Consider the following 23662-nt stretch of genomic DNA (forward strand, 5'->3'; position numbering starts at 1 on the left):
GGCGGTGCAAGAAGAAGCCAAATGTTAAGACAGGTTCACAGAAGATGAAGAGCAAAGTTTTGCCTGAATTAACAGAAGTTAATTTAATATATTTGATTTAATAAAAGTGTAAAAAGCTCATCTCAGTTCTGACCTTCAAAATGACAGAAGAAACATGAAACTAGTATGCAAATGAGACAAATAATATAAAAAGAGGGCAATGTTCAGGGTAGTTTGACATCAGCCTTTGTGTGTGTGTGTGTGTGTGTGTGTGTGTGTGTGTGTGTGTGTGTGTGTGTGTGTGTGTGTTAGCTGGAAGCCACAACATTTACACAACAGTTTAAACCCACTCACACACACACCTGCTCACACACACACCTGCTCACACACACACCTGCTCACACACACACCTGCTCACTCACACACACACACACACACACACACACACACACACACACACACACACACACACTGATTCACCTGAGATAACACGACCCCGTCTTGCTCCCTGTGTTGTTCTTCAGGTGGGTTTTCGACTAGTTTCTACAAGTCAACTTGCCCTCATTCTACGGCAGCCTAATTGAATCAATTGCAGCTCTAATGGCGCTGGAGTAATGGACTGTGTGCGACTCAATACAGTGAATCATGGAGCTGCTGTTTGCTGTTTTAGCAGTGGCAGAGAGCCAGAGTCCTGCAGAGTCCTGATCGTGACAAAGACACCAGAAAGAGGCTGATGTGGACTGTGATACTCAGCCCGATCAGATACTGCTCATCTGTACGGTTAGTGCACGCTGCTCGGCCTGATGGGTCAGATATCGGTGCATCTAACTTTTCCACTTATGTAGTACACATCACCGTAGAGAAACTGGCCGACCTGTGCAAAAGTTTTACTCTAGGCTGGAGGTGGAGTCCATGAGTGGAGATATCAGGGGAGGGGAGGGTAATTTCTTTTTTTTGCCAGAATCCCACTGTGATGTCACAAGGAGAGCAAATTTGAAACAGAGCATTTTTCTCTGTGTTGTTGTGAGACTTAGGCAGACCACAAACAAAGGATTATTTTTCATAATATGTCCTCTTTAAAGGCTTTCTATGCAATTTTTCACACTTAAATATAATAGAAATCAAGTATATCCTCTGAAAATAACTCTGTGAGTCATGACTGTCTACAATGAATGTGCTACAAACAAATGCAAACATTCCCGTCTTAAAAACAGTGACCTATCCTTATAAATACCATTATATATACGTGGGTCCACCTCGTCCACCTTTATACAACAAAAGGCTAAATTTTAACTTTTAACACACACACACACACACACACACACACACACACACACACACACACTGGTTTGAGACTATAAAAACGCACACACAGTGATATCTGCAGTTGTTTAGAAGCAGCACAGCTATCCTGTTACTATCTGTTTAACCACACATGAAAAGCAGATGATTGTGGATTTTTATTGCAGTTTTTAAGTAGCATTGGGCTAAACATTTACCCTCTTTGACTTTTGTTCTCTTTGGACAGTAAACTGATACAGCCATCCGAGCCGTCCTGAGACTTCAGCTGTGTTTACAGTGCGCCTGTGTGTTTCTGATCAAAGCGCCATGTTGGATGTGTGGGCTGAAAGTTCACACCCACGCTATACGCCCAATGCTGCCAAAGTCGCTGTTCATTTGTGTGTAACCATGATAACGCTGCATCAGGCCTCTTATAGACTGGATCATGGGTTTTGCTTTTTCCTTTCTCTCCCACCAATCACAGTAGCAGGAAATAGCTATAACTCGTAAAAAAAAGAAAAGAAAAAGGGCTGACGGGATGACTACTTGTAAAATTCTGCACTTGGCTCCACTAGCTGAACGTTTAGCCAAGTCAGAAGCCAGATCAGCACTTTTCAGTGATTCAGTTGAAGCTGTGATTTGTACACAAGATTTTCTTTTTCCCTTCCCCTGCTGCTTCTTTCATCCTCTCTCCTGGGCTGCCTGCTTCCCACGTCTGCCCAAAGTCAGAAACCCAAAATCCTCCTGAGCCAAACGTGGCCCAGATAACAAAACAATCTTGTGTTTACTCGCTTTGCGCCGTCTGTGCATGCAATATTGAAGTACACACAGAAAAAAAAGTAGACGTGTGTTTTTCCGGCACAGACGCCAAGCTGGAAGTCTGCAGAGTTTTATATCAACACCAACCGTGACAGATCCCGGCTTTTCTGCAACTATAGCTCAGACATAAGGTAATACCCGCAGGCTAGCTTCTCTGTAGGCACACACACACACACAGCAGAGTAAAAAGGTTGGTCAAGGTCTTCAGTTGAGGCCCCCCCCCCCCCCCCCCCCCCCCCAACATTCCTGCTTTGGGCTCCACACAGATCCCCCGTGGACATGAGGACAAGGGCAGAGGGGCTGAAAGTCACTACGGATTAGCGTCCGACAATGGAAATGTTCCTGCAGCTTGACGAGTGTTGGAATGGACGCCGCATCCCAGACACATGACTCTCAAAACACACACGTCTACGTACACACACTTCTGCATTCTTCTAAAGGTTAGACGGGCCCCGCCTCCTTCGTCTCTCCCCGCTCTCCCTGTCATTCAGCTGATGATGTCCAGTCTCCTCCTCCTGCTGCAGGGAACACGAGCTGAACTGGGAACCAGTCCAGTACCTTTGTCTCTGAGCAGAGTCACCAGAGTGTTTACTGGGTTTAGATGGTCGTCTATAATAAGAATCAGGAAGTGATGGATGAAGTTTTCAGATCTTTACATTGAGAAAAGTTTAAAATTAAACTATTTTGCATTTAAAAATCACTTAGCAGACGCTTTCATCCAAAGAGACGTACATCAGAGAGTAAGAACAACACAAGGAAGGATCTAGAAAAAAGGGAACAATGTGAGTAAGAGCAAACGATCAGCTTTGAGTCTGATTGGACACACAGGTGCTGACAGGAAGTGACCAGAGGCAAAGCACAACATTGAGGGCAGTTCTTGAGAGCTCTAATCAGTATAGAAACCATCTTATAAGTCGTCATTATCAAACAAAAACCATCGTCATTACCATCATCATCATCAATAATATGGAGACCATCATCATTAAGTTAGTAGGTATTCATGAAAGAGCTGGGTCTTTAGCTTTTTCTTGAAGGTGCAGAGGGACTCTGCAGATCGAATGGAGTTTGAAAGTTCATTCCACCACCGGGGGGCGACAGAGGAGAAGAGTCTAGTCAGAGACTTAGGACCCTGTTGTGAAGGTTGGATCAGACGCCTTAATGCATTCATTTGACAGGACCGAGGACAGAGCAGGCAACCTGAGAGATTGGGGAACAACATGCGGGAAAAAGGCCGGACCTGAACCCGGGCCTGCCGCCTGGAGAACAGCAGCCTCCGCACATGGGAGCGCGACCCAACCACTAGGCCATCGACACCCCTCTAAAAACCGTTTTTTTAAAGTAGACATGAACAATGTTTTCATTTTGTTTTGGAATACATGCAAATAACTGTAATTTATAATGTTGGTTTTTTAAATTTAGTTTTCAAATAAGTGCTGCACTGCTACAAAACTGAGTTGCCAGTGTTGATTTTCAGTTTTGTAAAGGATAACACTGTTATTCAGAAATATGCAGCGGTGCATGTATCAACTGTATCTATTTATAGATCTGATGATCATCGTTGTGCTTTCCGTTTCTGATTTCCACTATTCTTTAATGTTTTTCACTTTGTAAGCGTGTGCTGACTCGGCCCGGCTCCTCTCAAAGAAAAAAAAAAAAATCTTTCTTAAAGGACTTTAAAAAAAGTTCAATGAGAAACAAATGTGAACAAAATAAGTAATGGAAGCAGTGAGTTAGACCCTGAAGACTTGAGACATCAGGAAGAGCAAACAACATTCAGGGACACATCAGAGTCACAGTACAGGATCCGGTCTCTGAAGTCTGCTGTCCTCATCAATCATACGAAGAGTAAAAAAAGACAAGCCAACGTATATGTCAGCATTAACCTTGACAACATCTTCTCTGAGTCTGTGTTAAGACTCAAGGGCGAGCTCCAAAACCTTAAGGGAGCTGCGTCTCAAGTCAGGATGCTATCTTGACTAAGTACCACACAGAGTGCAAAGTCACCGGGGGTCATTTCTAAAATAAAGTTTGAAGGTGCTCAGCTGCGGAGATTCACTGCTGCACTAATGCTGCTGCACTCTGTGTTGACTTTTCCCTCTCACTGGAGCTTTTTCTGTGTTTTCCCCTCAAAGCGTTTTCTCCCCAGGAGGTCCTCGGTTGTTTTAAGCTGCAGCTCTGCAGCACTCCTTCTGCTGCCTCCAGCTTTTTCCCTCACACACAAACCCTTCTATTAGTGGGTCAGCTGAGTGCTGCTGGAGACGTAGGCAAGAGCCGAGCTCTACAGCTGCACGCTGGCTAAAAACCATTACACGAGGACAAAAGCCAGACAGAGGCAGGCGAGGGAGGGAGTGTGGGAAAAATAGAACAAGCAAAAATGCAGCCAATAATTAAGGGAGCATTAGTCAACTTGAATGCCAGTGCAAGGCAACACACACACAAAAAAGCCAGTCGCCTTTCACTCAATAACACAGTGCCAACGTTGTAAAATCCCTAGAAAGCTTAGTTTGCTCCCACTGCAGGCGGTCGGGTTTAACATCACGGTGCCAACATGGACAGCTCTGAAAAGACGAAGTCCGACTGGTAAAGTCCAGCCAGGACACTCGAGGGTTTCAGGGGCCGAATAAGTCGGAGCTCACCCTGGAAAACACAAAAAGGGTCCATAGCATGTTAGCAGAGCAGCAGCTTATGAGTCACACAGGATGCGTTCAGGTGTAGTTCTAAGTTGTAGGTCTTTACAGTTTTAGCTTGTCTAAGCCTTATATACAATGAGTGTATGTTTACCCTTCAAACAGAAGACACAGAAGACTCATCTGAGTTTTATTCAGCAAAGATGATGATATAACATCCACATCTTTTTGACAAACGACAGTCTTCTCTCAGTCTGATCTGTTGGAGACATTTCCTGCTTCTTGTCTCTGTATTAATCTCAAGTCAAGAGGAAATGAGCACATCTGGGTTCAGTTTTACCCAAAGGGAGGGAAAGAGGGTGGAGTAGTGACTTAATCATGAAATTAGATTATTGAGATGTACAAGCTTCTGGAAAAAACCAGCAACTTTTGACTCCATTTTCCTGAGCACAACAGAAAGGAACAAACAGATCCTGCATGTGGACGATATGTGACAGGATAAAAGCAGGAGAGCATGTAAAGCTGAGACATGTTACACAGACGCTGTGTTAAATGTGAATGAGACTGCACTTAACCTGTGAACTCACAAATACATTTAAAGAACGATGTGCTCCTTGACCCTTTAGAATAAATCTTATTTACTCCTGGAGTGACTAAGCCTGTTAGCCGAACATGCTATAGCAACTGGAGCTTAAAACACACGATAGATGAATTTCTCACAATTTGCCAGGTTTTTTTAATATTCTTAAAAACATGTTTAAAAATGACAATATTCAAACTCTTTCATATCTCAAACTAAACTCTCAAAATAAAAAATTGGAGGATAATTGTTCAAGAAAGGAGTTTGGCCGTGGATCAACAAAGCACTTCAAAATAAAAGGTTTAGTGAATGTCTAAGCTAAATCTTCTTGAGTAAACAGAAACCAGTTACGTGGCTTGAAAAAGCATTACATCTAATCCAGCGTCCTCGGTTTAACTGTCACCGCTCCGCTGTATGAGGATGTGACACTGCACCTTACAGAGACACTTCTAATTACACAACACTTTTACAAAAGGCCGCTTGATCCAAGATTGAATAACGACACAAAAAAACCAGCAGGTCTTCTTTTCCACTTTTCGAGGATTGCTCTTTTCCACTGAGGCAGCTAAAGACTTATTTAATTATGATTAATTAGCTGTGGACTTAAAGGATTTAAGCAGTGGCTCTTTAATGTAATCTCCGTTTCTTTAAAACCACGAGCCAGTTTGGGATCTACACACGGAGGTCGTCGCTCACTATCAGATATCTGGCCACCGGAGACTCAGCCTGTGTGTGTGTGTGTGTGTGTGTGTGTGTGTGTGTGTGTGTGTGTGTGTGTGTGTGTGTGTTCACATGTGTATCATTACATTGTACGTTATGTCTGATGGTTGGAGCGAGGGATTCTGTAATCACAGCAGCCGCCTGTGAGTGACACAGTCTCTCAGTGTTGTGGTGTCAGCTTACAGCCTGGCTCAGAGCCAGACTGGCATCGTCCTCCCCCAGGCGGCTGTGGCCCGGGCCAAGAGGTCGCAAACCCGCTCTGTGGACATCATGGTTAGAATCCCAGGCGTCGCTTTCGAGTAACGGAACAACACTGCTGACCTCGTAATGGGATCAAGAAGCAGTCTGGAAGTCTCTATGAGAGTTTTCAACTTACTGTAAATCTACAGACCAAAAAAAGAAGAGTGTAAGAGTGAGACGAGTTCAAAACTGTGTCAAGTATTCAGCGTTTAAATGACAGAGAAGCTCTCTCTCTCTCTCTTGTTGCAATTTGACGTATTATTGTTTCTTTTATCACTTAATGTCAAGCTAATTGTGTTTTATGACTTGTTAAATAAAGTTTAACTTGACTTATTAGCGTTCATATGTTTCTGAATGGCTTCCAGAAGGCTCCAATTAAAGAGGGAAGGTGTGTGCAGTTACATTTTACAATCAGATGCAAATCATTTCAATCATCTTCCCCCCCAGAAAGTTCTTACTAAATAAATAAAAAAGGCTTGGTTGTCTCTTAAAGTACAAATATCATCCACTTAATCAAATGATAAAACTTTAGAGGTTAAATGATTCAAGCTCTGAAGATCCACAACTGAGACAATGATGATGAATTCCAGGCGCATCAAGGCATTAAAGGGGACGTTATCATGAAAACAGCAGTCAGACAATATGACATACTGATTGGATAACAAGTTAAATCAGAAGAATTGGTAACACAAAGACTTTTTTTTATAGAAAGTGGATGTTTTTGGGTAAAAGGACTGAATGCAACAGGATCAGAAAACCAAAGAACAACAGAACAGTCTTTGTCTGCTTGATGTAAAAGAAGACCTCAGCAATACGTGAGAGTTGAAAACTCCAACAGTATCTTCTAAAATCCAGAACCAGTCAAGCCATAACTTGCACAAGATTCTGTAAAAGGCTTCACCAGAAGTCAATGCTCCACTAACATCGCCTCGCCTGTTAGCGGTGGAGCAAAAAGAGATGATTCATGCTTCAAGCTCCTCGCATTCTTTGTGTGCGTCTCACTACAGAGGAAGCCATTCAGCTTTTATTGTGAAAGGGTCAGTGTATGAGGCAGTGTTAGACCAGAGCGGCAACCTGCAGTGTTTAAATGTGAAACCAAGTGCAAAGAAACTGCAGTTCCTAGAGTGTCCACTTGAAGCTTGCTCCAATAGACAGAAAGTCTGATTTACACCCAATTTAAAATGTTTAGTTTGACAGCAAAAATAAACTTTGTTACAGCCTGGTTCAAAAACTAATTTGGTGTCAATGGTTCATGTTTTATTGGTACGTTTATGAGGGTGATATTTTCACATGTTTTGATTATATTAAGGCTAAATGTTTAGGGGCATGGTGGTGTTGACTGACAGGTGGGTCTAGTGTAGCCAGGAGGTTTTCAGCCCGCCTCAGTTCCACCTCTTTGCCTGTTCTAAATATGACTGAAAGTTTGTTTGTAGACATGATTTCCAAGATGGCGACCGCAATCATTGAGCTACAAAACCCTTCCATTTTTCACCTGTGAGATGTTTGTTTTTAACTTTAACTAACGGGGTAAACTATCCACCCAACCCTCTGGCTACAGAGGCCTGAAGTGCTGAGGCAGTTTGCTCCCATTATCACGGAAGCAGAAAAAGACCAGGCGGGGGGGGGGGGGCACAGCTGCCTTGTTACTTACCCTGTCGGCTCATTTTCCTAAATGTGGACCGTAGCCTGGCTCAGGATATCACTGAGGCTCAGCGGGCGCTTCCTCAAAGCAGCCTTCAATGCTCCATGTGACAAGTTGTCTCTGGGGCTGGCTGATAATTTATCCTGGATGAATTAACCATTGTACAATTAATTAAGTTCATTTTAAATAGGTTTTTTTTTTCTACAATTGGCATCTGCCCATCTACCCCTATGAGAATATGAGCCGTGTAACCAAAATAGCTACCAGAGGTAAGAGCTGGATCTAATGCTGCGGTTTGAAAATAGGGCTGGCTATTGGCAGGGACCTCACAAAATGATATGATACAAATCATGACACATGGGACACAGTTTGGTATGTATAATAACATCATAATGTGACTGTTTTGACTGATTTCTGAGTGTTTTCTTACCGTCAAACTTACACTCAATTTAAATTTCAAGTTCAAATTTTAAGGATATTAGTCAGTTAGGAACATCCCTACTAAAGATCTTTTCTTTGACGTACTTTTGATCAAGATTTACTTTACAGTATCAGGATATGTACACAATATCTATGATAAATGCCTTTGTTACCATAGACTCTAACAGCCACTCGCCCAGCATGAAAAGGGTAACCGAGGACACTCTCCACTTAATCCCTGTGTTCTTCATGTTGTACAACCGGCTCACATGCACTGAAACCAATATCTGTGACCGGGTCATTTAATCAGGCATCCGCTTTAAAGATAGATTACAGCAAAGACACAACAGCAAGAGTAGTGAACGTACTCCATCGCTGGTTTATAATTAATGACAGGGGAGCTCTGGTGTCAATTGGTTTGAGTGTCTTATCCATCCATCCATCCATCCAGCCAACCATACATCCATCCATACATCCATCCAATCATCCATCCATCCAACCATCCATCCATCCATCCATCAAACCATCCATCCATCCATCCATCAAACCATACATACATCCATCCATCAAACCATCCATCCATCCAACAAACCATACATACATCCATCCATCAAAACATCCATCAAACCATCCATCCATCCAACCATCCATCAAACCATACATACATCCATCCATCAAACCATCCATCCATCAAACCATCCATCAAACCATCCATACATCCATCAAACCATCCATCCATCAAACCATCCATCAAACCATCCATCCATCAAACCATCCATCAAACCATCCATCCATCAAACCATCCATCCATCAAACCATCCATCAAACCATCCATCCATCCATCAACCATCCATCCATCAAACCATACATCCATCAAACCATCCATCAAACCATCCATCCATCAAACCATCCATCAAACCATCCATCAAACCATCCATCCATCCATCAAACCATCCATCAAACCATCCATCCATCCATCAAACCATACATCAACCATCCATCCATCAACCATCCATCCATCAAACCATACATCCATCAAACCATCCATCAACCATCCATCCATCAAACCATCCATCCATCAAACCATACATACATCAAACCATACATACATCCATCCATCAAACCATCCATCAAACCATCCATCAAACCATCCATCCATCATCCATCCATCCATCCATCAAACCATCCATCCATCCATCCATCATGCAACTTTGCACTAAGAAGGAAAACACAATAATGATGTTTGACACACAAAAGGCATACAAATCAATTGTTTCAAATGCTACCAACACATTTTGTTAAATCGAGGCAGCCTGATCCATCACTGTACACCAAATCATATTTATGTTAGTGGAAATATGACACAAGGAAGTACAGCCTCCCAAAACCGCAACCATTAAGAGAACACTAAAGTGCCCGGCCCAAATTCTGTCAACGTAAGACAAATAAATGTGGGTCGGTAGGCCGGCAGGGCTGGTGCTGATGCTGGAGCGTGTATCTGTGTGTGTGTTTTGCGGTTCAGGGAAAAGAGGATGCAATCAGCTTTAGCTGTCTGCTGGGTACAAGGCTAGGCGGAGAGATTAAAAGAAAAGGATGCTCTCTTCCTGGGATTGGAGAGAGGACGAGGTCTCGGAGGGGCCACTTAGGGCCAAATGTTCCTGCACCAGTCGCTGATGTAAAGTAATCTTTTTAAAGGATCAACAAGGCGGCTCCTCAAGAGTCGAGATGCTGTGAAGCTTCACTTCAAAAAATTACTTACAGACTTTGGAATTAGCAGTAAAAAGAGGGAGGGTAGGAGTCTTATGATAGTGGATAAAATTCATTTAAAATACAGCAACTTGGTATTTTTAATCACTTAATGTCAAAGTTAGAATATTCTATTTACAATGACATAAGACAGACACAAAGATTTGTCAGTCTGGTTACACTCCAACAAGCTCAAATGAAATGTGATGGCTTTTATTAGCACAGTAACTACTCAGGGAGAATAAAAAAGACATACAATCAATACCAGCCAGTAAAGGCCTTTATTTAAAACCCAACAAACAGGAATATTTACTGTCTTTGATCCACCCTCATTCTTTCTTTGACAAACTGTCTCATGGTTACCTTTAAAGCCTCCCTCCCTGGGAGTAGCCGTCTTGATCTCCTCTGGACAATGCTGTGATGTATTGTGTTGCACGTGTGGAGGATGCAATCACAATGTGCTCCGGCTCTCTCGCTCCTGTTCGACTAATCAGCAGGAACGTGACAGGATATACACTGAGGGGTATTTACGTTCGGGCGAAGACTGTAAAGTAGGAAGAGGAGTTTATGCGTTAGCTTGGCTGACGGCCATGCTGTCCATGGAGGAGGCTAGTAGGCGTTCATCCAAAATGCTTCAGACACAATCAGAGAGGTTCAACCGGCGACCACAGACGTCCCTTATATGGTCTAAAGCAAACATCAGTCCAGATGAGCCCTAGAGGCTTCTCCTTTAACAGGTTAAAGTCCTGAGTTCATTGTGGAACAGAACCAGTTTGACAGAAAAAAGTCAACATCTAACCTCCAGAAGCAATTAACAGGAAGAGTAGCCTCAAGCAGTCCCGTCAGTCAGTTGAACCGTACAGTGCTAAAGCAAACTGAAAGAAATCTCCCTTCCACCAGCTCTAAATGAGAACTTAACTAAAATAATGTAGTAACTGAAGCCCATTTAATTACCATAGATGGAATTCATTTTACTCATGGTCACAATATCAAATATAAAGTCTTGAAAATCTCACCAAAATCTCGGCCTTAGATCAGCACTACCTCTTTTAATCTTGACCTCTTCCTACGATCAAAGGTGAGGACCATCATTCCTTCAGTCCCACATTTCAAACAGCAGTTAGAAGAAGTGCAGTAAATAAATCCCAGGTGAGCAGGCCGGCTGATCTCTCAGTGAGGAGGATAATGTCCTGACGAAGAGTCAATACATATTGACACCTGATCAATGGCGAGTAAACAACGACATCAATTCTTCTAAAAGGTGCGATCCATTAGCAACGATTAGCTCCAGTGAGCGGATGTCAAAAAAGCTTCTGAGGAACATTTGAACCTCCGGTTACGCTACAGTGAAGAGGAAGCATCAAACAGCTCGGCCGATTTATGGACTCTGTTTCAATCTATGGACTTTATTAAAAAAGAAAAAGAGAAAGAGGAACTGTAACTGTTTGATTTTTTAGTCATTGAGTGCTTTTACACACACACACACACACACACACACACACACACACACACACACACACACACACACACACACACACACACACACACACACACACACACACACACACACACACACACACACACACACACACACACACACACACACACACACACACACACACACACACACACACACCTCTGTGACATTGTGTAAGAAAACGCCTTGGAGCGTATAATTTACACCACTCCCATCTTTGTGCAAATACACTTGTTTCTTCTTCTTCTCTTGTTGAAGTTTCATCAGCCCAGGACGACCTTACCGCTCACCCCTGGGTCGTCACTTACACAACAGGTGAATCACGTCTCATATACAGTAAAGCCCTTGTGAGTAAAGGTGTGTTAGGACCTGTGAGAACACAATCACAGCCCTTAAACCACGTCTCATACAGGCCCAGTTGCATAAATTTCTTGGATGGATCTCTGCACCACCTGCAGCGTCATGTTTCCAAAGATGCAGCCACGCCCTCGCTGACAGATTACTGTAACTGAGGAAGGGATTATGCAACAACTGCTGGCTTGTTTTACTGTGAAACATTCACTTAGACTGTCCAGACTTAAACTGTAAAAGTAGATAAGTGTAGTTCTATAGACTAATTTAGGATAATATTTGCTGCTCTGGTCAAGTAGTTAGTTTTTACTTTGATGAGAGTCATTGTCATCTATGATCTACATGTTACATAAGACACAGAGTGCTCTTAGGTCCAGGAAGCCCGGCTCTATCCAGTGGTCATCGGCTCCATCCATCACAAAACGGTGTGACTCGCTGACATAAAGCGCCTGTGAATCCTCGCCACTGTCCTCTCTCTGCATTAAAGGCATGAAAAGCCCAAAAATACATCTTTAAAAAAAGATGGTCTCGAGGACTTTCTGGAGTCCAAGTCCGATTTTGAGTACAACAACACTAAGGTGAGGAATTTCTTCATTCAGGTTCAGGGTGAAACAAAGCAGGATACAAGTTGTGCGTTAAAGTTTGTAAAAAAGGAAAATGATTGGACTTTGGGATTCTATTCATTTGGAGTGAAAAGCAGCCGCCAAAGGAAACACAAAACAGGCTTCACATCTGACAGAGGGTCGATAAACATGTAGAGGAAAAGACCACTTCTGTCTGAAACAGAAAGAAAAAGGGACAACCTCCTCGTCCTCGAGGTGATCTACAGCCTCCCCCCCCCCCTCCCTCCTCCCTCCCTCTCGTGGCCCTGGCCTCTTTCTCCCGCTCATTTATCCTCAACATCAGCAGCCAAGTGCTGATTCAAACCGGATCCTCCCAGGAGAAAGAGCCGTGCACCGGTACAGGGACAGAGATACGACACAGCCCGGCCTGAAAGACAAATCACACACTGTGTGTTTGACTTTTAGCTCGTTTACCTGCACAATGGAATAACTGATCGTTTCATGAGTCTGTCATCTTGAAATCTGCTTTATGCGCATTTAACCTTCTACTGTACATTGTTGCTACAGGTTAGTTCGCATTTCTAGCATCTCAATGAAAGCGTTGATCCGTGAGCTTTAATGTCACAGACACTTTCAGGCCTCAGGTGTTTTTCGAGAACATGTTTATGTGAAATGTAAAGAATGCCCGACAAAGATGAATTCCTTCGATTGAGACAGTCGACCAGCTGCATTCCTCTTTTGATTGATGAACGTTCAGGGAATGTGAGGAATTCCCCTGAAGGAGGATTTACTGTAATTCTTCACATGTCCAACAGAAGTGGGTCTATTGGAGTTTTCATTTGCAGTTAAACTCGTTTGGAAATATAGACTAAAGGTGGCGGTGCTCAGTTTCGCTCTCTCCCCCTCCTCCACACGCTCACAATGACTGACAACCCCGCCAAAATAAAGGAGATTTACATCCTTGTAGAGCCCCCCCCACCCAAACCAACCCCGACCTCTCAGCCTCCTCAAACTGTAGACAAGGAGGAAACGGCTCCCACGCTGCTCTCCCATCATGCATCTGCACTCACTCACTCACTCGCAGAAGAACACTATGCTAGAAAGGTTGATTTTAAGAGAGCACAAACACACTCAGACGCTGCATTTAAAGATTCATGAAGACCTGCAACAGGAGACGAGAGAAGGAAGGGAGCAGATGTGTTGAGATACGGTTGATAGAAAAAAACAAATGGAGAGCAGAGAAAGAGAGAGGATGAGGAGGGAGAAGGAAAGAAAGAGATCAATGCAGGTCATCATGAACCTGGAAGACCAAAATATGGACTTTCTGAATCACCTCACCATCAACAATTTGGACTTTGACCTCATCAAAACAGACTTTTTCAAAGTAAAAACAACAAAACGTGAAATTCCAAAAGCCGCACAAACAGCCGTGTAGAGGGTTAAACACTCCCCTGCATCAATCCTGCAGTTATAAATATAGAAGTAAGCACACACACACATTCAGGACCACGCGTGCACACACACCTAACGCCAATCTGAGAACTAAATATAGGTCATCTCGTGACGATAATTAGAGCTCCATGCATGATCCCCATTTAGAAATCAGCTCAAGACACTCCGCTCACTCGGGCCGCTCACAGCTCAGATAGCGCCGAGCTAAATTTGTGATCACACATCACAACACCTTTTGAAGGGGAATCTGCTCCCTGTTTGCACCATATGATGTACTTGTGGCTTATTATCTAGTTTTCTATAAATTAGAGAGATGCTGTGTTTGGATAATGTGTGAACATGCCACATAGCAGGGGTGTGATGCAACAGTTTGGCATCTTTACAAATAACCCAATTAGAGCGATAGTACGTAGTAGTGTGAGGGCCCCATGGACAAAGGCCTAAAAGTCCTCCAAGAGGGCGGCCCGGGTTCGGGTTCGGGTCCGGGTACGGGTCCGGCCTGTGGCTCCTTTCCCACATTTCATTCCCCTCTCTCTCTCTCTCTCTCTCTCTCTCTCTCTCTCTCTCTCTCCCAGGTTTCTGACTCTATCCACCGTCCTCTCTCTAAAATAAAGGCAAGAAACGTTTTAAGAAAGGAACCTAAAATAAGAAACTAAAGAGGAAGAAGACAGAAGTATTAGGTAGCTACACCCTTATCTGTAAATAAAGAAAGTGTGAAAGAGGTTTGGCAACAACAGTCCATCAGCTATGATCACTATTCATGTAGAACGGGTGGAGCAGCTGGTTGGAGACGCAGGTGACCACAAAGCAGGCACGGTAAGTCGTGTGTGATGTAAGACACTTAATGGGAGGAGTTCACTTTCTCTTCTGTTTTTAAATGATAAACAATAAATATTCCAAGCAATCAGCATCATAAATCACATGCTCATCATTTCATTTCTGGGCTCTGTTAGAAAATGTTCATGTTGATTAACAAAGGAACAGAGTGAAGTGAAGGATCAAGAGAGGCTTTCCTGTGCTCTCAGTCAGACCTCTGAGAAAGACCTCATCAGGAAGGAGGTGATTCAAACTGTTCGCCTCCACATGGCAAACCACAAGCACACACACACACACACACACACACACACACACACACACACACACACACACACACACACACACACACACACACACACACACACACACACACACACACACACACACACACACACACACACACACACACACACACACACACACACACACAACGTGAAACAACAGGAAGATCTGTTGAGACTTTCCTCTTCACACTTTTGGCTCCTTTGTTTGAGGATTAAATGTAATTCTGAACTCTAATGACCAAAAAACAATGTCATAACAGGAATGTTTCAGAGATCACATTTGATCGTCAAGACAGAAACTTTGTTCAAGAGGAACTTCTGTTGAAAGTTTTCAAAGTAAATGTTTAAAAAAAAAAATGAAAGAACATGAAAAGAAAGTTTCATTTGATGTAAGTAGCTCAAAATGATAATTATTTTATCAGATAGTCATTGGTTAACGAAACATAAGAAGATATAAAAAAAATGTCAAATCTTAATCTAATTTTACATTGGTGACCAACAAATATTCCTAAAACTTAAAGGTAGTTAAACTACTATAGGCTGCAAGTTACCAGACCAGAAATGTTTTGTACTTTTGCTTGTTTAAAATGCATGGATGTAAATTTGATCTAGTTGCCGGTCAACTTTAAAAATTAGATCTATACTGCAATTATTAACTCTTCAGTTCAGATTTAGCCACATGGTTATGTACACGTAAAAGGAAAAAAAAAACAGCCTTGTTGTGAAAATACAGACAAGTCTTTAAAGTAACACAAAGTATTTAGCCTCTACTTTCTACATCCATGGTGTGAAACAACTTGTACATGCAAATACAATTCCACCATTGCTTTAAAAGTGGTGGCAGATTAATTCAGTTGGAGGGGACAATAAGGTCCCAGGACTTATTTAAAAGGTCTATTTTCCCATTTCATAAAATGTTCTAAAACGCTAATCGCAGTTAAAGGCTATAGCCTACAACTCAAAGTTAAAGCCCACATTAAAATGCAGTGGCTTCAGAAAACACATGATTATACTGTTAGAAAACTATACAGATGTTTGCAACTGGCATGTGTTAAAAACATTTCCGGCACTCTATTTTATTATTATTTCTTGTGAAAGTCACTGTTGCCACTTCCGGTTTCGTACTACCTAACAGCTGTTAACTTGACGCAGTTGCTCCACGCTGACTGCTGCGGCTCCAGCGGTCCTGCTGCCCCGCCGCCCTGCTGTCAAAGTCGGCTTCTGCCTACATACCAACACCCCCCCCCCCCACCCCACCACACCCCATCCCGCCACCCCACCCCGGTTACACAGGGACCCACGAACTATTCGAAAGCCTTCACACTGAGAATTTTACCAAGTGGGTTATCTCGGAGGAGGCGTGTGGATGCAGCTCACTCCGTCGCCTCCACCGAACACACAACCGACAAAACCGGTGAAAGATGCTCCGGCAGCGGCGTGCCAACACAGACCCCTGTTCCTCAAATCCCATTATTGAAATAAGAGATGAAGGAAACCCCTGCTGTTTCAAAGTAACAGTGTAATAACAAGAGAATCCTCCTACCGTGGACATGGGTTGGTGGTGCGGGCGGGCGGCTCCTTCCTCTTGCGGGTATCAAAGAGGCTGTGTGCGGCTCAGCAGCTGCGGACTCTCTGCCTCCTCCCACCGGCCGCCCCTGGGCTCTCTGGCTGCTCGGATACTTCCACCGTCTGGGAAAAAAAAAAAAAAGCTCCGCACGGCCCCGCCGACTGCCTGTCAGTCTGAAGACTACTGCAGCTAGACAGACTGCCAAACAAATGCGAGATCCTGAGTGGTCAGGGCGCGTCACTCCGCCCGTGGGTCCTCCCCTAGTCCCGCCGGTACGCGCCGTTCTGCCGTACGCGGACGGAGCGTCACGCCAAATCTCTCAAAAATTCGGGAAGTTTATGATGGTCGTTGAACTTGAATTTTTCAATTATTTATTATTATTATTATTATTATTATTATTGTTATTTATGATTTATTTATTTTATGATTTATTATAATTTCAGCTTGTTAACACCTCAACTCTCTAAATGCTAAAGTTTAAAGCTTTATCATTCAAAGGCTTGAGAGAATATGAGCATGACTATATATTTTTTTCTGTTACATAACACTTGGCTTTTATTCTAAAGTTTAACTTGCACTCAAGGAAATGATGGCAGCCTGTAATTTAAGAGTCTCTCAATTATTCTATACCATACTTGACTTATCCCGTATTATTAAATGATTCATTGAATCCCCTTTTTCATGACCTATTGTTCATTGTGCTGCTAAAGCATCGTGTTTGCTATATTGACACCCACGTAAAGAACAGGGCATGGCACTTGTTGGCTGAAAACGCTGATGCTTAATTAAAATGATGGAGCACCACCGGGCACCAAACAGCACTTATAACATCCTCTTAAAACTGCAGTTGGTGCATGTCATAATTTGGATTCTTGCAGCCTTTTCTTTCTATGACTCACAGTCCCTGTTCTCCTTTTTTTTTTTGCAAAAATATAATCATCAAATTGCATCTTTACGCACCTCCAAAAGCGCTTGAAACAAGACGACACATGTTTAGATGTCAGTGAGCACCTGAGTGCAAAACAAAGGAGATGGAGTTAACTGCAGCTGTTTTTCTTCACAATTTTAACGCACTGCAACCAAAAACACTATTTCAGAATGCTGAAGAGAAATCTACAAACTTGGCTTTGAAATAAAAACTTGTATGTTGCTGAAAAAGGAAATCCTGTTTTTGTTTAAAATTTTTAAAAAGCACAAAAAACGTACATCCCTTTGCTTCTTCTCAGGTTACACTTGTTGTGTGACGTTATTTGTTGCACCTTAAATATTTGTTTACCTCAGGGGCATCCCTCCACATTCTAGGTTGAAATTATTTGCTGACATGAAGAGATGTTTCACCTGGAGAGCTGCTGAATGCATTTCTTAAATAAAGCTGCTAGTGCTGTAAATTTGATCCATGATTACTGAGCATGAAGCTGGGCACGCTCAGGCCTCTCTTTGCCAATGAGTTGATCACTTGTCCTGCAACATTGGATACGCTGTTCAAGACGAGTTTTGTGTCTTCTTGACAGATGAAGTCATTGTCCTCTGTTATCTCTGCACTTGCAGTACGTTCAGCATCGATGAGAAACTATGAAGAAAAATCAGCGAGGGACAACACGAGAGATGTCGGCGGAGGAGGTAAAGCCATCCATCACACACTGCTGTGAAGATCTGAGTCATGCACACTGCCAATGACATTATTGTGGGTGTGTGACACATTAGGGCTGTGCATTACTGTCCACTCATAAAACTTTGTTCAGCATGACTTTACCCCACAAACTGAGCCCAGAAATGTAGAGAATATCACTCCTCATTCCCCCTGTTCTCATAATGCTGCACTCTAATGTCCTTGATGTGTCTTCAGAGAAAGCAGAACAGTCTGTTGAGGCCTAAATTAAGCCCGCCTTTGTCCCTGGGGAGACTTCAGCACAGCTCTGGATTGATTCGCCCCTGTGGAGAAAACAGGCAGCAGGCAGCCCGGACCAGCGCCGCCTCTGCAGGAGAGCTGGTCGACCTGCTCCTGCAGCGCTCCACCTCTCATCCTGGGTTTCTGTTGTTGCCTCTTTCCCGTCTCTTTGATGCACAGAGCCCTGTTTACATGACCCACTTACAACTAATAAATCAAGTTAAATGCTGCAAAAATGTAAAATAACATTTTAAATTAAACCAAAAACAAACTGGATTTCAGCTATTTTTCATGTGAGGTTCAATATAATGTGGAATATGTAAAAACTAGGAAGCAATCACCTATAGGGTTTTTTCCACAGTTACTTATGAGCAGATATTTAACCAGTCATAACTGAATTTAAATGGGTTGAAATATGTGACGTAATTGTATAACATATATAATCACAAAATCCCTTCAATTTTCAGTAAAAGGAAAAAATGTCTGACTAATAACTTTATGTAAGTCCAACAATTATGAAACCAAGTTTCTTCATAATGTACACCTGGTCTGCACTGACCTCTAGTGGACACATGAAGGGTGTGCACAGAAGGCATAAAAAAATATTTTCTTTCTTCCTAACCTGCATGAAATTTAAACAAAACTTTGAGTGTTTTTGTCCTGAGCATTAAAGGCTAATGTCCTCTTTGGCAGGTACAGACTTTATTGTTTTACTTCTTTTTGCAGTATAATCTAAATATATTCTGTATTTCCTTGTTACCAGACGCCCCCATGTGGCCAAACAATGACCCTACAACTGTGCAAAAGTGCAGTACAAGAAATTAGAAAGAAGTGAATGGAAGAAGTGTTTTTGAAGTTTGAAACACAAGAGATGAAAGCCACACAAAGATATTGAGTGGCATCAGTCTTCTCATCTAACTCTCGGCAATTAGGCCAAATGTCTCTTTTTATTTATTGTCAAACGGTTTCTAAATGTATAAGATTTGCACGCCATTAGATGTGTCGCAGTCTTTTATAAATATATTGATAAATCCTTAAAATGTCAAATTTCAAAATAAACCAGTACATTATTTAAGCTGCTTCTAAATGCTGAAGATTAAAATGTAACCCATGAAGATCTTCTGAACCGTACCCGTTAATGAAAACAGACGCCCGTAATAAATCACACAGCAGCATGTCCTGAATAAATCTGTCATGATTTCATCTTTTATTTTTGACAGCGTTTTCAGGATATCATACAGGTAAACAAGATTTCTGCAAAAGTTAATATATCCATAGTGTTGCATTTCATAAAAATAGTTGCTCCACTTAGAGTCTTTGTGACCATGAATAGTACACTGAGTCATATTTATAGAGATATTTGTTCAGGGTCTACACACTGCTAGGACATACACAGTGATACTGAGCCGTTTGGGTTCGAGTTTATGGTGCCGCACACACACACACGCACGCACACACACACGCACACACACACACACACACACACACAATGGACAATATAAAATAAGAACCTTTAGATGTGTTTTTTTTCTTCTTTTTTTTTGCTTTCTGTAGAAAAGTACTTACAGTTTTGGCTCGATGGAGACAGCTCAGATGTGGCAAGCAGTGATTTGTGCAAAGGCTGAGCAAAAAATATGCACTTTTTTTTTTCTGATCCAAACGTAAAGTTACTAAATAAAGGAGCGCATGAACATGAACGATGCAGTATGAAGGCAGCGTTTGCTACCTCTGGTCAGAGAAATCTAAAATCCATGTTTTGGGGCTTTATTTTGCTTTGTTGTTCTCGGGGCTGAGCTGTCTTCTTCTCTGACATAATAATTTATATTCCACATGAAATTTGAGTTTTCTTTAGTTACCTGTAGTCTGGTACCCATTATTTCAAAGTCTGGGGGGAGGGGGGCTAAAAAGTGTCTGATGAAACAAATGAAAATGAAAGGGGAGCTTTGGCATGGAGATGAACGTGTTATTATCACACAGTGTCGACAGAATCAACTCCAACAAATCAAATCAGCAGCTGGAAGTGGCTGTGGCAGGTGCAGCCTCTCCTCCGCCCGCGTGTAGAAAATACGTCTCCATTTTCAAATCCTTCATTTAATCACTCAGTCAGGCTGCAGATTGTTAGAGGAGCAAAATGACAAGTGAGATTCACTTCATTCAACGAGTCAACAGCCGATTGCAAAAGTAGCAAATCACTAGTGTCAGACCTCGTTATGAAATCAGTAACAGAAAGTACCGTGACCCAAACCGAACCTCTTGTACAAATAAAGATGCTTCTGTTAATAGACTTATTTTCATACGTAAGCTGGTGAAATAAATTATATATTTCACCTTTTTTCTCACTGGTATATGAAAAAATACAGTTTATCCTTTATATGTGTAAAGTGAAAGTTGTATAGCAGCCTGTTTCAAACCCTCTTCTAGTGTTTTGGACCTCTCTGTCAGTCTAAGGCACTCTGCCCCTCGTGCGAGCTCCTCCTCTGGACGCCACTGTCGCCGACCTCTTTGAGCACAGAAATGAGACAAAACTGATTGACATGACATCCCCGGCAAAACTCGGGGAGGATTCTAGCACAAATAGACCGTTCAGTCGAGACCCCGTGATGCAGTCACAGGGGGTGGGGAGAGAAGTTGAAGTTGTATTGGTGAAAGTTCTGGTCCATGTTGTTCCTCTCAGCACGGATTAGAATATTGATCGTCTCTACTAAGGTTGAGTTCACTTTAAAGATGATCTTATTTACAAAATGATCCCACATATTCATATTCATTATAATATATCTATGTCTATAATCATCTGATAGATTATTTCAAGACAGATTCAGGCCCGCACAGTCTTAAGGCAAAGTTCTGTTGATGACTAGATTTCATCTCCGATTTCACTCTTTCTTCCATTCGATCTCGTCAAAGAACAAAAACAAAAAAACAAAACAGGCAAATCATCCTTTAAACATTCCGCTTCATAGAACAGACTCCACCGTGAAGATATATTTGTAGAAAAAAAAATCAGACAGTTGCATCCTGTCACTTGTTCATATTTGCATGTTTGCCACCCAGTTCTGCTTTGGGAGGATTCCAAAATAGTCTTCAAAATTTTTGAACCCCCGAATGATTTTCCCCTCATGCTGCACGCACGCACGCACGCACGCACGCACGCACGCACGCACACCCACGCACACACACGCACACACACACACACTACTTGATCTTCCATATTTTTTTTTTTTAAAAAGAAGGTGGATGATTCATTTCCAGTTCTTAAGGTGGTGGGTGTAGAATCTCTCTGGTAATAATTTAGAGTACAGTTTCATAAATAAAACTCTAAAAACACGTGGTCCAGATCACCCTGCCTCCCCCTTGGTTTTGACTGTTTGGTGTTTTCGGAGAATGGGGTCAAAATGGGGTCAAAAAGTGGTCAATGTAGGCTTAAAGGAGCACAGAAAGTTGGAGGGTGGTCTCACTTGTTTTCCTGCTGGAGCCGCGGTGTTATCTGCTCAGCGTGGACGTCCCCGTGCGCAGTGTGCTCGGCAGCTTGTCCGACCCGGGGATCTTCCAAGGCCCGGGAGAGACCGTGGCCTTCCTCCCAGCTACGTTGCCCCCGCTGCTGGTGCTCTTGTTGGGTCGGCTCTCTCCGAGGCTCCTGTCCGACTCCAAGTCCTCCCTCCCGTTACCGTTAGTGTGCGGGAGCTTTTGGACGCTGGGAGAGTGAGCGGCTTCTTTGTCATCGCGAGGATTCCTCTCCTTGGACCTCCCTCTGGTGCTCCTGGAAGGTTTGGGCTCCCCGCTCTCAGCTCTGTCTTTGCCCCCTTCCCCCTCCGGAGCAGGCTGCACCCTTTGCCCCTTGTGGGTGGACCTGCCACCCTCTTTCTTGGCTCTGCCGCCGATCGGATCTGGACCCGGGAGCTCGGCCTTCTGGGGGCTCTTGGGACGCTCCTTCCTGCTGTCTCCCGCCGCCAGGTCTCGAGGGACTTCCAGAGGTTGGTCGGGGGCCTGGGCCAGATGAGATGAAGGCGATGGCATGGAAAGGCTGTCGATGGGAGGGGCTACTTCCGACAGGCTTGGGGAGGCTGAAGGGCGAGCATCCCATGGGGCGGCATTATCTGGAACGCACACGCACACAGTCAATAATCAAAGACACATTTACACCTGCTGCTTAAAAAAGCTTGCACACATGCCACAGCACAACCAAACACAGCGTCAAGACAAAAAGAATCAACACGCCATCACTCCGTTTCTACCAGCTAAAAGCATCAGAGTGAATGTAAGAGCTGCATTACGACCTACTTCCCGACATGTCACAGGGCAACTCCACTTTCTGAAAACATCAATCTGCCTCCCATAGCTCTCTTTAAAGCTTCGGCCAATCTAAAACCTTTGGCGGAAAATCGAAAACAGGTTTAATGAAATGGATGATGTGCCCAATACGGTGGTGCTTTAGCGAGAATGAAAACCTCAAGGGCCGAGCGCTTCATCTCTCCCTCTTTCTTTCTCTTAAGCCTAAAGAAGTTTTGTATCTTGTGCAGCAGCTGCAGTGAATCTACAGCGAGCTCCTCCACGACTCTGCACTCTCACGGACTGTTAGCTTTACGTTTCTGCACCGATGAGCGTCGCTCCCTCGGCCATCAGTCACTCTCAGCGGGGCCGGGCAGGGGGGGCAGATGCTAGGCTATAGCTACACCGGCGCCACGAGGCCCAATTACAAGCACACCGTCATGCAGTGTTGCGAGTGTGCAGGATCCAGCGCGTCCACTATGATGAAGAAGCGACGTTCAGTTTGTGTGAAGTGGACTGAAAGCTGCTGTTAGATCTGATGATGTGGCCGGCTTGCAATTCTGCCGAGTCACCCTCAGACAAACTATGGTATGTGTGCATTTGTTCTTTTTCAGGGAACCATAAAATAATTAGCCTGGTATTTCACTCTCTTTTTTTTTGGTGGCTTTGGGGCAGCACAAAAAAAAAACCTAATTTCCCCAAAAATGATTGGGACGTTGAGTACAATGTTGATTAAAAAAAACTGTCGATTTGCAAAACATTGAAGATCTGTTTGCTTGAAAATAGCACAAAGACAACAAGTCTTGCAAGGTAACGAGGTCATTTGTCAAGATTTTGAGAACATGGCTGGCTGTAAGGATGCACGTCTGCCTGGTGCACAACCCAAAATGACATCACATTTACTCCCGATGTTTTCAGCCCTCTTTTAGTCCATTGAGGTTAAT

The 23662-nt window shown here is 43.1% G+C and overlaps 2 protein-coding genes across 12 annotated transcripts in view; both read right to left on the minus strand.

Annotated features, from left to right (window-relative positions):
• Nucleotides 1-16756, minus strand: part of si:dkey-97m3.1 (fatty acyl-CoA reductase 1) — a 43981-nt gene extending 27225 nt beyond the window's left edge. Inside the window, exon 1 of one of the 2 annotated variants that reach the window (XM_020653757.3) lies at nucleotides 16541-16756. In XM_020653757.3, the coding sequence (XP_020509413.1) occupies nucleotides 16541-16549 (9 nt within the window). In that variant the 5' untranslated portion in view covers nucleotides 16550-16756. The remainder of the gene's footprint in view (nucleotides 1-16540) is intronic. The other variant, XM_020653758.3, reaches the window with a different exon arrangement.
• Nucleotides 16757-19636: 2880 nt separating this feature from the next.
• magi2a (membrane associated guanylate kinase, WW and PDZ domain containing 2a) overlaps nucleotides 19637-23662 on the minus strand; it is a 200347-nt gene continuing 196321 nt past the window's right edge. For 6 of the 10 annotated variants that reach the window (XM_065951168.1, XM_065951167.1, XM_065951166.1 and 3 more), the window contains one exon: nucleotides 19637-22546. In XM_065951168.1, the coding sequence (XP_065807240.1) occupies nucleotides 21933-22546 (614 nt within the window). In that variant the 3' untranslated portion in view covers nucleotides 19637-21932. The remainder of the gene's footprint in view (nucleotides 22547-23662) is intronic. The other 4 variants (XM_065951175.1, XM_065951171.1, XM_065951173.1 and 1 more) reach the window with 3 other exon arrangements.

Source organism: Labrus bergylta, chromosome 23 (genome assembly GCF_963930695.1).
Source record: "Labrus bergylta chromosome 23, fLabBer1.1, whole genome shotgun sequence".
NCBI lineage: Eukaryota > Metazoa > Chordata > Actinopteri > Labriformes > Labridae > Labrus > Labrus bergylta.